Genomic DNA, 12,736 nt, shown 5'->3' with positions numbered 1-12,736 from the left:
TTGGCTATAACCGGAGTTAGGAACATGAAATTGATACAAGAACAGTGGCCATAGTTCAAGGACAAGTCAAAGTAACACATATAAAAAATATAGCAACTTTTGTTTAGCCAATTTGTACAGTTTATTCGTGCAAGTTGAACATTCAGTTTTCAGCTCAAATCAGAATTCACATAAAGTATGGCTCTATTGTGCCCAATGCATAAGGTTTCAGAGATTGACATAAACTAACAATAAGTCACATATAATGTTAAGTTTCATTTTCCAGAAGAATACATGCTCAATCAATAAACACAATCCACAGAGTATAAAACAGTGAGCAATTTGCAGATTCGATTCTCATTTAGTTAGTCACATTCGCACGCGATTATCCGAAGATCTAGATACAATTAGCCTATGATATCCACATTAAAAGTGAAGTACTTTTTGTCTAAATTTCAAATATGCAAAGTTTTAATCACATAAGTTAACACATTTTATCATACAAGGTTATTTTCATGCAAGTGCTGTATAAAACTACCTTTACACTAATTCAAGCATATCTCGGGCTATACATAAGCAAACGACATGATATCCTAGTCTAAATTGAGTGTTTTTAAATTATCTTTCCAGTGGTATAAGTTTCACATACCAATTCGTTGTCTAACAATTCCAGATTTCTGATCAAGCAACAAAAACACAACGATAATTCAAATTGACATAACTTAATCATACGGAAACGAAATCAAGCGAATCCAAAGCCTAAACTCAATAGTTTTTCGCAAGGAATCTAATTGTCACATAATATCATGCATTTTAAAAACCAAAAATTACTGATCATGTAATAAACAATTCCGTTTTAACCCTAAACAATCAATACGAACAAATTAACGATTAAACAAGCATACAAACACGACGAATCGAGCAATTGACCATCATAACCATGAAACCCTATGAAATTAGAATATTTAGATATTAGGGTTCATGTGATTATACCTTTAATCGCGAAAATAATTATATCAATGCGTAGAGGAGATCGAGAATTGCAACGTTTGTGAAACAAGATTGATCAAAGAGCAAAAATTGATGGTGGATTGTTGGTGGGTGTGTGTCGACGTGAAAGGGAGCCAGGGAGGGAGAAAGTGTCGACTGAAATTAGGGTTGGGGAAAAATATGAGCAGTTTAGGTTTACTAGTCCATATATAGTTAGGCCAAATACCACTAATTGCAATTAAGTCCCTCTATTAAGCTAAAAATTAACAAAATAAGGGGAGAGGGGAAAGGGTCGGCCGAATAGGGCCCAAGGGAGGTGTCCGGGCTCGTGTTTTGCAATTCCGTGTAATCGTGGCTCGTTTCAAGTGTCGTTTAGTCGTACTGAAGGCCCGGAACGCTAAACCGATCGTTAAACGCAACTAAACGTTAATTTATTAAAAACTCAATAAATTAATTATTTTTAAAAAGTTAATAATTAATAAATTAATTATTAAAATAAACCCGAGCGTTTCGTTGCTCAAAAAGCAGTTATCAAAATCTTATCGTTTTTATTGTATTTCATTATCCGAAATATTTATTTGAATTAATATCAACCCATATTAATTATTGTAACCCTCCAAAGATCAAGTATGCATTTATTACACGTAAACGCTCAAAAGTTAAATAATCGCCGTTAAGTAAACTAACGGAAGGTTAACGGAAGTAACGGAAAAAGCAGGGTTGTTACAGCTGCGAAGGTAGGTAGTGATCGAATGTCTTTAAGCTTGATCATTAGAGACTCCATTGGGTTAGATAGTTGCATTAAATATTGTTCCACCAAAACCGTTTTCTTAATTGGTACTGATGTCTGTTGTTTACCAGTCGACACACCACCCCCAGACGTCGCCTTCGCATACGAACCAGTGTTCATCTTATTGGCGTATGTATTGTTCGAATTAGTATTCCACGTTGCCTGCACCGGTGTCGGTTTAGGGTTAGGTTTCATCACCCTAGGTTTTGCATGATTCGCATTTGGAGTCTTGAAACCTCGCCTCTGTAACGAATAATTTTTCATCTCCTACTTGAATCATGGACAACAGTTTTGCCATTGTAGCCGGATCTTTAACGTCAGAAAACCGAACACAGCCAAATTTCTTACCCTGTTTGGACTTCTTAAACGCGACATAAGTATCGGCTATGGTTCCATAATCCTTAACCAGGTTCCACAATCCTTGCCTCGTGATCGATTCCGGTAAATTGGTCACGTAAAAAGACGTTTTTACCGTCGACGATCCAGGTTTGTATGGGTCATCGATAGGTTTTTGCGTCCCATTCCTCACTTTATACGTCCATCCATCATCGACCTTCCGATAAGTCGATCTTCCCATCGTACTCACCGTTCAAATCCGCCGGAAAATTGGTAGAAATCGACGCCATCACGTGTTTGGGTTGTGATCGTCGTCGCTATCCTAGGGATGCCCTCCGCCCCTTAAACCCTGGAATTTGTTATTTAAATTAATCAATCTAACAGTATGTATTCTCTATTGATATAATTATAGTATAATATAATGAGACTAATTTTCAATGTAAATTGAAAACTTTGAAACTTAAATTGAAATTATAGATTAAGGCTAGAAAGATCATTGAAGTAATAAGGAATAAGGGAAAAAGAACTATCATCATGGTTGAATTCTTTAGAATTCAAACTTGACCAGTGGCTTGGAAAATACTAACGAAACTAGGAGAGAGTTACGATCATTCATGATTTAGAAGAATTGTCTAAATTGGAGAACGAGGATTTATTAGTGAAATGGAATGTTCACATAGATGAAAATTCTAAGTTTTTTCATGGGCTTATTAATCAACGTCGACATCAATATATTATACGTGGGTTAATAGTGGATGATTTTGGGGTAATGTATCATATCGTTATCACAACAACATAACCAATCCCAAAAAAGTGAGGTACGGGGGAGGCAAGATGTAGACAATCATTCCTCTATCCCAGAATAAAGAGAAGTCATTTCTCTACCAATACTGAAACACCCCAAGAGTATAGAAAGTCCTCTCTCTTAATGTTGTAAGGATATAGAGATTGCTTCCGAATGGACCTCTGGCCAATAAGTGGGTTAAAAAATAAAACAAAAAAACGTGAGATGTCATGAAAATGGTAGAATCGAATTTCCATGGGTTTTAAACCAGCCTAAAGTTTAATTTAGGCTCTAAGCGACAATCAAGTCGCCAATAAATCAACGCTTGAAGTTGACTCGAGAAATAGAGTCAATGATCATATCGTTATCAAACAAGCATTTTCGGTTTTTATAAACACAAAATCGATAATGAACGTTCATGTTGTTTGTTTAATTCTCGTCCTCATCATGTTGTTCTAAACGCCTAGACAATAACAATATCGAAATGGATGTCAGTGAAATGGAAGTAAAAAAAATGTAATTTAGTCATTTGGTAGTAATAAGGCTCCCGGAGTGGACGATTTTACATTCCTTTTCATAGAAACTTTTTGGGATGTTCTTAAAGGGGATGTAGTTCGTGCAGTTCAGTCAGCTTTGGCATCGGGCATTCTTCGTAATAGAGCTAGTTCGGCTATTATAACTATAATTCCGAAAGTCAATAATCCGACTATAATAGACTATAGATCGATTTCTTTAATTTAGGTGCTATATAATATCATTGCCAACATCCATGCTCTTCGACTATAATTAAACACAATAAGATTCATATTATATTTATTATATAACTTTATATAATATAATTTTCTTATTGATTGTTAATTTGATACACATTCATTCATATATTTTTATTCTTTCCAATCATACCGGTATACCCATTCATTCTTTATGAAATTGTACAAATATAACCCACCAGGCATAGCTGCCCAATAACACTGGTTATTATCGTCTTTGTCGTAATAACAATCTTGGGCAAGTTCCTTATTAAATACATCAATTAATTGTTCTTTCGAATCCCAGTAGAAATGACAAGAATATTGTGTAGTACCTGAGAAACAAACATCCCAATTAACATTTTCATCATAAGCGAGATGACGATCGCCTAAATCATCGTCGTTAGACTTGCATTTAACTAAGATGTTACTATTTAGTATCAAGTTTTCAACTTGAACAATGTACCCAACACCCCCGGAACATGCAAGTGATATACTCAAAGCACTAAAGGCTAGAATTATTGACAGTAAGAAGTATTTCATTTTTAATTAGTCAAATCACAAACTTTAGTCTATTTATAAAACAATAATAAATGTTCAATTATGAAATTAATGGGTTTTGACTATGATATAAAGAATTCCAATATAATGTAATATGCTATGATGTATTGTAATGTAACGTATTGTAATGTAATATAATGAAATACAATATAATATAATGTAATTTTAATAATATAATATAATAATATAATAATATATAATATACGTAGTGATCATATACATAGTATTGTATATGTATATTTTATTTGCCAAGAGCTAAAGGCAAAATTACGCAAATTATAATCCAAAAGTTATGCAATATCCGCTGAAAATAAGCACATCAGTTATGTGTCCGCATTTACAAAAGACTGCGGTTTAATCCGCTAAGTTTCCGCGGATAGTTAAGCAATCCGCAAACCGCGGATATTTCGAATACTATAAATAGAGAGCGTAGCCTCTCATTTATGTCGTTGTTGATTCTCTGCCATTATGCCCGAGCCTTTGTGATTTCCACTTGTGATCTTGCCCAAGGGATTTTACATCGCGCTAAGGTGAATTATGCTAATCGACAATCAAGACCGAGTCGGGGTGGTTGATCACTTGATTGCTAAAGTGAAAGACGATCATCGGGGCCCAAAATAATCATCAAACATCCCATCCTCCATCTTATTATTGCACTCGATCCTTAATTAAGTAATAACTGGATTTAGGATTGATCAATTGGCGCCATCCGTGGGACACGTTTTACAAATTAAACTGAAATTTTTTTGTTTTGTGCTATCAAACAATCAATTTTACGGTTTAATTTCAATCGTGTTTTTGTTGTGATGATTTACAGGTGCTCTGTGAAGGCGTAATCAGTTGATCTGCTTGATTGTCGTGATGACAAACGCAAAGCAAACAGGTGTGTCTGCGAATGCTGATGCACTGATTAGCGATTCGCAGAATGTCATATCATTTCCAATGCAAGCAAATGCTAATGTAAACGCGGGTAAATCGGTTCAAGAACCGCCTGCTAAAACATCTGCTGCAAACAATGCTGGTGAATTGCAGCCAGAAGTTGCTGCTAAAAAATGGTCGTACGCAGGAGTTTGCAGCAACATAGCGAAGAAACCATCGCTGATGGTAAGCGATTAAAGATTTTGGCATGAAAAGCAGACAAAGTACTTGGTAATGCTATTGAGCAGGCTAGAAAAGATTTTCGCGAAACTCGTATACCGCGAACTTATTTACGGCCGTTGAATGATTCTGGATCACAAGCTGATCGCTTAGTCATTGATCATTGCGATAGTGATAACGATGGTGCGAATGAACGTGTTATCTTAAATTCTGTTTATAATTTGAAGACTGCGAAAGCGCCAAGAGAAGAGAATGAATTTTCTGATGATTCGAACAATACGGAAGAATTTGTAATAATTCCACATGTCAAGCGAAGGCGACCACCAACACCTTTCCCTCGTCATGGGAATGAAGGTGAAGCATCTGATGATATTCGCAGAGAAGATGCTCAAAATTTTTTGGCGGATGCTTTCAAAAGCATTGCGCCAAAGTCAATGAAACATAAGTTCGAACAGCCAAATTTCTTACAAGATATGATAGCCAAGTTTTGTGCGGAGAATGTAGATACTCGCACAAAAAGGGCAACCGAAATCACTACTGCTGCGGACAAGTTTGTCCAGCATATTTCTGATTATCCAATTGTTTCTCCGCCAATTGTGCCGGCAACATTGGGGGTTTACTCAGGTTTAACCGATCCTTTAGATTTTCTGCAACGCTTTGAAGGGGTGGTGAGCACCTATAACTGGGATGAGCCAGTTGCTTGTAGAATTTTCCCTATGGCTTTGCAAGGGTCAGCAAGGGAGTGGTTTCATAGCCTACAAGCTCGCAGTATTATTGGCTTTGTCGATCTTCGCGAAAAATTCTTGTTGCAATTCCAGAATCTATTGCCGCAGAAAAAGACGCATATAGAATGTCATGATATTAAACAAGGTAACAAGGAAACTTTAAGTGCATTACTCACGCGGTACATTTATGAGTGCCAAAAGATTCCAAGCTTGAATGAAGACAAAAAAATCTCTGGTTTTTTGCACGCTATTAATCCGCAGCGACATTCAACGCTTGTGCGAAGATTGCGAAGAGATGTCCCGCAAACTTTTGCTAAGGTTCAGCAAGAAACATATGATTATCTCCGGGGTGGAGAGGATAGCACTATAACCCCTGCATGTGGGTGGGGTAGAGACAAAAGTTGGCGGGATGACAATGATTCTTTTCGCGATGGTAACATGGATAGTTATCGCGGTTCTGGATTTCCGCGGAGAAATAACGACGGTGGTTACCCGCGAAATGAAAGGTTTCAGGGTCAGCATGATAACCATGGTTATGGTCGTCGCGATAACTATTCTACGCGAAAGTGGAACAACGAATCTTTCAATATCATTCAGATGCTAACAAAAACCCCTAAAGAAATTTTGTTGCAAGAAAGGGTTGCTAAGTCTTTTCCTGATCCGCAGCCTTTGGGAGAGAATAGTAGGCGTGATCGGTCAAAGTTTTGTGTTTTCCATGACGATTATGGACATGACACTAACCGCTGTAGAGATTTGGCGAAATTGATCGCGGAGGCATATGAACAGGGTAAGCTGGACCATTTAATCGCGCAGAACGCTGCAAGTACTGCGAATGCGATTATAATGCCTACAGAAGCCAATACCTCAAATGCGCCAAATGTGGTTGAGCGAAAGGCTCCCGCAGTGAAAAATCTGGGTGTAAAGATGGTGAGTAAGAAAGAAAACCAACGCGGAATCCAGGTCATTAATGTGGTAGAAGTGCAAGGCAAAATTTCAGTACTTCAAATATTTGAGCAGATTGTTAGTTGGAAATGTCCCTCTATTACTTTTTCTCCTATAAGTCTGACCGTGGATGTTGACAAACCAGTGGTGGTTTCATGCCGCATTGCAAATACGGGTATTATGATAATGAAAGTACATGTGGACACTGGTAGCAGTGTAGATGTCATGTACGAATAATGTTTTAGTAAACTGCCCGCAAACATTCAGGTTTTGATGAAACCTACTGCGGTTTCACTTGCTGGATTCTCAGGAGAGTCAACTTGGCCTGTTGGCCAGTTTGAATTGCAAATGGAGCTAGTTGATGACCGCGATGAGTCGCTGAGGCGCCAAGCTTTATTGAATCTGTACATAATGCAAAATCAGTCACGATTCAATATGATACTTGGGCGCACTGCTTTGCGCATATTTGGTGCTATCCCTTCTACTATACATGGCATGGTAAAATTTTCTGCTAATAAGAGAATTGGAACGCTAACTTCTGCGGAAGTAGAACCGTTTTGCACTATGATTATGGCAAGTGAAAACATGGTGTTGAAGGGCATTCAATCCACTCTGAATAATGCGAACAATTGAATTAGAAAAAGTTGTGATAGACTGCTTAGTCAAATTTGATCAATGTTTGATATGATGCGTTTATTCTCTGAACTATGTATCGCGAAAGAGTAATGAATAAAGCAAATTTAATTTCAGTGTTAGTAATTGTCTCTTTACAAAGCGAAAACACTGCGTGTGGCCACGCGTAGTGATTATTTTGCAGAATACAATTACTCATTATATCATAACACTAAGTTAATGTTTGTGAGCATTTAATTACGAATTCGCGGATACTTTAAGTAAAATGGCATGATTTTTGCTAAACATGGCCTGCTTAAATGTTATAATAATGCAAGTATGCATTGTGAAATAATGTGTTAAAAGCCAAGTGATGAAATTGCCCACTTGTGTTCAATTGTAAATATTGCGAAAGGATAAAATTTCCTAAGTATTTGATCATGCCAATACTTAGATGCTTCGCAATGCTAAATATTGCCTAAGGATCGATTTTTCGGACTTAGAAGATTCATAATGATTAAAAGATTGTTTCGCATAAAGTACGCGTTTGTTATGTGCACAATAGCGAATGCAGAAATTGCAAAGGGCAAGTCTGACTGGTGAATATATGATAAAGTAAAGCGCTATATAAATAAAAGAAGTTGCAACTGCGGAATGAAAATATGTTACTAGTATTAAGCGCCAAACAGCGCGAATAATTACAAAAAACGCAATTAAGGATTGCGAAATAAGTGTTTGAAATCTAACTAAGACAATTTAAAGCTCTAGCGCTTTAATGTCTGCAAACGTAATGCCCTCTTATTGAACCAACTCCTCTAAGGCTGGTATTCTGACTTTCTCAACCTCCTTCTTTGCCCTTGCGAGTGCTTCCCGGGCATCATCTGTGGCACATATTTCACTTGCCATATCTGAGGGGAGAGGTTGAGAAAGATCGCCAAGTTTGCACAATAAGTCATGCCACTCGCAGCGTGTGGCGAGTTTGGATGCTTGTGCGTATGCTCGGAATTTTTCAGTGACTGGTTGCGAATCCATCACTTTATCTGCGAATTCCGACAGATATTTAACAAGCTGAGCGAATTCTTTTTCCGCATTCTCCGCCCTCTTTTTGAGCTGGATGTTTTCTTCTGCGGCCTTTTTAAGCTGTGCCTCAACCTTTCGCGCTTTTCTTTCATGTGCAGTAGCAATTTTGACTTGCTTTTCATATTCATCTGAAATTTCAGTAAAGCGCTCAATTTTGCCAACAGCTAGGCAAATTGCATTATAGCAATTGTGCAGGCGTTGTCTTTCTGCTTGCGGATATGTCAGCTTGCGGTATTGATCTTTTGTTTCTTTGGGAATGAATTTATAGAGCCTGCGATACAATCGATTGGCTTTCTCTGCCTCTGTGGCTTCTTCCGCATTTTCTTCTTCTTCTTCTTCTTCTTCTTCTTCTTCTTCTTCTTCTTCCTCCTCCTGATTAGATGCATCTGCGTCGGAAGGAATTGTTAAGTCTTCATGCCCAGGGTCTTCAAGAATATCCTTGGGGATACTCCCAGTAATATTATAGAGAGGTGTAGCTTCACCAGTTGAATCTGAAAGGACAACTACAAACAGATAAACAAACATAGCAAGTCTGTGCGAAAATAATAAGGGTGTAATGAACAAATATTGCGAAATTAACAATTGCTTACTTGCTTCTTGTTCAGAAATGGTGCGCATGCGTCTTTTGCGCGGGGTAGTCGCACTTTCTGTGGCTTTTCGCTTACCGCGGTCTTCACCGCCGGAAATGAAAAGCGTGTTGATGATTGGTTCGTCAATTGGGATAATCTCGCCGTTGCTATTTTTTAAGTGGCGAGCAGGTCTGATCCTGCTAATATCTGCTGACCTCATGATTAGGTCAAGCTCAACTACTGCAAAAATCAAAACGCATTAGGATATGCGAAGACAACAAAAAAAAAAAAATTATATAATGCAAAAAGTTTAGGCGAAATACCATTATTCATTTGGTCGATTAAAAGTGCATCGCAGTCGTTCCACAGCCACTAGATCGACTACCAATGTACATCGGTATGTTTGAGTATGTTCGCAGGATTACGCCTGCACCCTTGATTGTTTTAGGAATGTCAGATTCAAGATCGTCAAGCGCGACTCTGTCATTAAGAGTGCCATCAAGTTCAGTGCACCACTTTTTTGGTATACTACTATCCACATGCGCGGTATTGTTGATAAATAAGAAAGAGCTGCGCCAGTTGCCAATCGAGTCTTTTGGCGAAGTCATTACGCCAAGCTTACTGCGGAAAGAGAACCATCCCGCATCATATAGCACAAGGCTATTGCATGAGCGAAAAACGTTAAGCAGCGGTTGTTTGTTGATAGCGTTACAATACATCTCAAACAACACGATTTTGTTAATCGCGTTTGGATGAAGTTGGGCAATAGCGATCTTATAATATTCGCATACACTGCGAAAAAATTGGGCAAGTGGAAAGCGTAGGTTGCCTTGAGAAATGGCGGCTTCATAAACAGTAATCATCCCCTTAGGGGGAGCGTTTGCTCGATCATCCACTGACGGTGCGGTGGGAACAAACTGAGCGAGCGGAGGATACCACTGCTGTAGGGTTCGGAGTTTCGTTTCCGTCTTATATGAAACGAAACCTCCAGGAGTATGGGCAGACGAAGAAGATGCCATTTATAGTAAGATAAGTAAAACGGATGATGAATTGAAGGTATTAAGGGTTGATTTGATTAATTGCAAACAACGCGTGTGCACAGATGAATTTGATTGAACACGTAATGAAGTGAGAAAGCGCAAAGTTTTTTATGCGAGTACTTCAGCTATTTATAATTGAAGTTAGGGCGACGAGGTCGAAGGGGTAATGATTGCTTTTAAACGGCTAAAATTACCGCAACGTGTAAATGGTAACTTTCTAGCCGTTACAGCGTTTTTGATTTGACAGTTTCGCGATAGTTACCGTTGTAATTATGCGTTGAACTTTATAAAATCAACGGTAATAATTCGATGGTAAAAATTATTAAAAATCACTTGCGAATATATTTTAAGGAAGCATGGTTTTATTTTTAGAGTTTATCATGATACATCTGCTATGCGAGATGTATCATAATAAACTGGGGGGACTTGATCATATACATAGTATTGTATATGTATATTTTATTTGTCAAGAGTTAAAGGCAGAATTACGTCAATTATAATCCAAAAGTTATGCAATATCCGCTGAAAATAAGCACAGCAGTTATGTGTTCGCATTTACAAAAGACTGCGGTTTAATCCGCTAAGTTTCCGCGGATAGTTAAGCAATCCGCAAACCGCGGATATTTTGAATACTATAAATAGAGAGCATAGCCTCTCATTTATGTTGTTGTTGATTCTCTGCATTTTGCCCGAGCCTTTGTGATTTCCACTTGTGATCTTGCCCAAGGGATTTTACATCGCGCTAAAGTGAATTATGCTAATCGACAATCAAGACCGGGTCGGGGTGGTTGATCACTTGATTGCTAAAGTGAAAGACGATCATCGGGGCCCAAAATAATCATCAAACATCCCATCCTCCATCTTATTATTGCACTCGATCCTTAATTGAAAGTACCCGTTCATATACATTATAAACGATTCACAATAGTTGATTACATCGCGAGGTATTTGACCTCTATATGATACATTTTACAAACATTGCATTCGTTTTTAAAAGACAAACTTTCTTTACAACGAAAGTTGACGGCATGCACACCATTTCATAATACATCCAACTATAATTGGCTTAATAATAATCTTGATGAACTCAATGACTCGAATGCAACGTCTTTCAAAATATGCCATGAATGACTCCAAGTAATATCCTTAAAATGAGCTAATGCACAGCGGAAGATTTCTTTAATACCTGAGAATAAACATTCTTTAAAGTGTCAACCAAAAGGTTGGTGAGTTCACAGGTTTATCATAACAATCATTTCAATATATTAATAGACCACAAGATTTCCGTTTATAAATATATGTACACTCACAAGTGTATAAAAGTATTCTATAAGTTGTAGGCACCCGGTAACAAGCCTTAACGTTCATGTTTTACCCTCTGAAGTACACCAGATCAGGTGTGTTTAAAATAACCTCGAAGTACTAAAGCATCCCATAGTCAGGATGGGGTTTGTCAGGCCCAATAGATCTATCTTTAGGATTCGCGCCTACCGTACATAGACAAGTAGTTTAATGTTACCAAGCTAATGGTATATTTCTGGTTTAAACCCACGTAGAATTAGTTTTAGTACTTGTGCCTATTTCGTAAAACATTTATAAAAACAGCGCATGTATTCTCAGTCCCAAAAATATATATATAAGGGAGCAAATGAAACTCACAATACTGTATTTCGTAGTAAAAATACATATAACGTCATTTAATAAGTGCAAGGTTGGCCTCGGATTCACGAACGTATCAATATTGAGATTCAATATTGCAGGAAAGTACGTAGACGCAACGGAGATGATAAACACTAGATTGACCTCACGTGCATACCCATGAACCATACCCATCACCTCCATAATTTCCTTAGCTTCGACTCATTCAAAAAAACTATTTTGAAATCACTCGGACAGCACTCCGTCGTAATATTTTATGTATACTAATAATATCTTGAAATAATACAGAGCAAATATATATATATATATATATATATATCAATTGAGAGAGTTTAGAGAAATATATTTTCAAGTTTCTATGAAATAATGAAACCTATTGAATTCTATTTATAATAGATTTTTGAATTATAAAAGTGAATTATTAAAGTATGAATTATTAAAGTGAATTATTAAAGTATGAATTATTAAAGTGAATTATTAAATTATGAATTATTAAAGTGAATTATTAAAGTATGAACTATTAAAATGAATTATTAAAGTATGAATTATTAAAGTGAATTATTAAAGTATGAATTATTAAAGTATGAATTATTAAAGTGAATTATTAAAGTATGAATTATTAAAGTTAAAGTAAAGTAAAAGTAAAGTAAAGGTAAAGTTAAAGTATAGTAAAAGTATAAAAAACTATGTATGTATAATACGCGTATAAATATATATAATATTAATTTAAATCGTTATATATATTTAATGAAATAAAATATAAATATCGTTATATTTATTATACTGGTTAAGTAATGAGTTGTTAAAAGTGATTCTAGATAT

General features: G+C 36.7%; 1 protein-coding gene across 1 annotated transcript; it reads right to left on the bottom strand.

The window, feature by feature from the left end:
• Positions 1 to 3,763: 3,763 nt before the first annotated feature.
• On the bottom strand, positions 3,764 to 4,171 carry LOC139867977 (S-protein homolog 2-like). Its single transcript, XM_071856319.1, has one exon. The coding sequence runs from the start codon at positions 4,169 to 4,171 to the stop codon at positions 3,764 to 3,766; it is 408 nt and encodes a 135-aa protein (XP_071712420.1).
• Positions 4,172 to 12,736: the final 8,565 nt, after the last annotated feature.

Source organism: Rutidosis leptorrhynchoides, chromosome 9 (assembly GCF_046630445.1).
Source record: "Rutidosis leptorrhynchoides isolate AG116_Rl617_1_P2 chromosome 9, CSIRO_AGI_Rlap_v1, whole genome shotgun sequence".
In the NCBI taxonomy this organism is placed as follows: domain Eukaryota; kingdom Viridiplantae; phylum Streptophyta; class Magnoliopsida; order Asterales; family Asteraceae; genus Rutidosis; species Rutidosis leptorrhynchoides.
This window is presented reverse-complemented; position numbering and strand designations above follow the sequence as displayed.

Excerpts from the sequence above, each read along its gene's own strand:
- LOC139867977 (XM_071856319.1), bottom strand. The coding sequence starts at position 4,171 with ATGAAATACTTCTTACTGTCAATAATTCTAGCCTTTAGTGCTTTGAGT.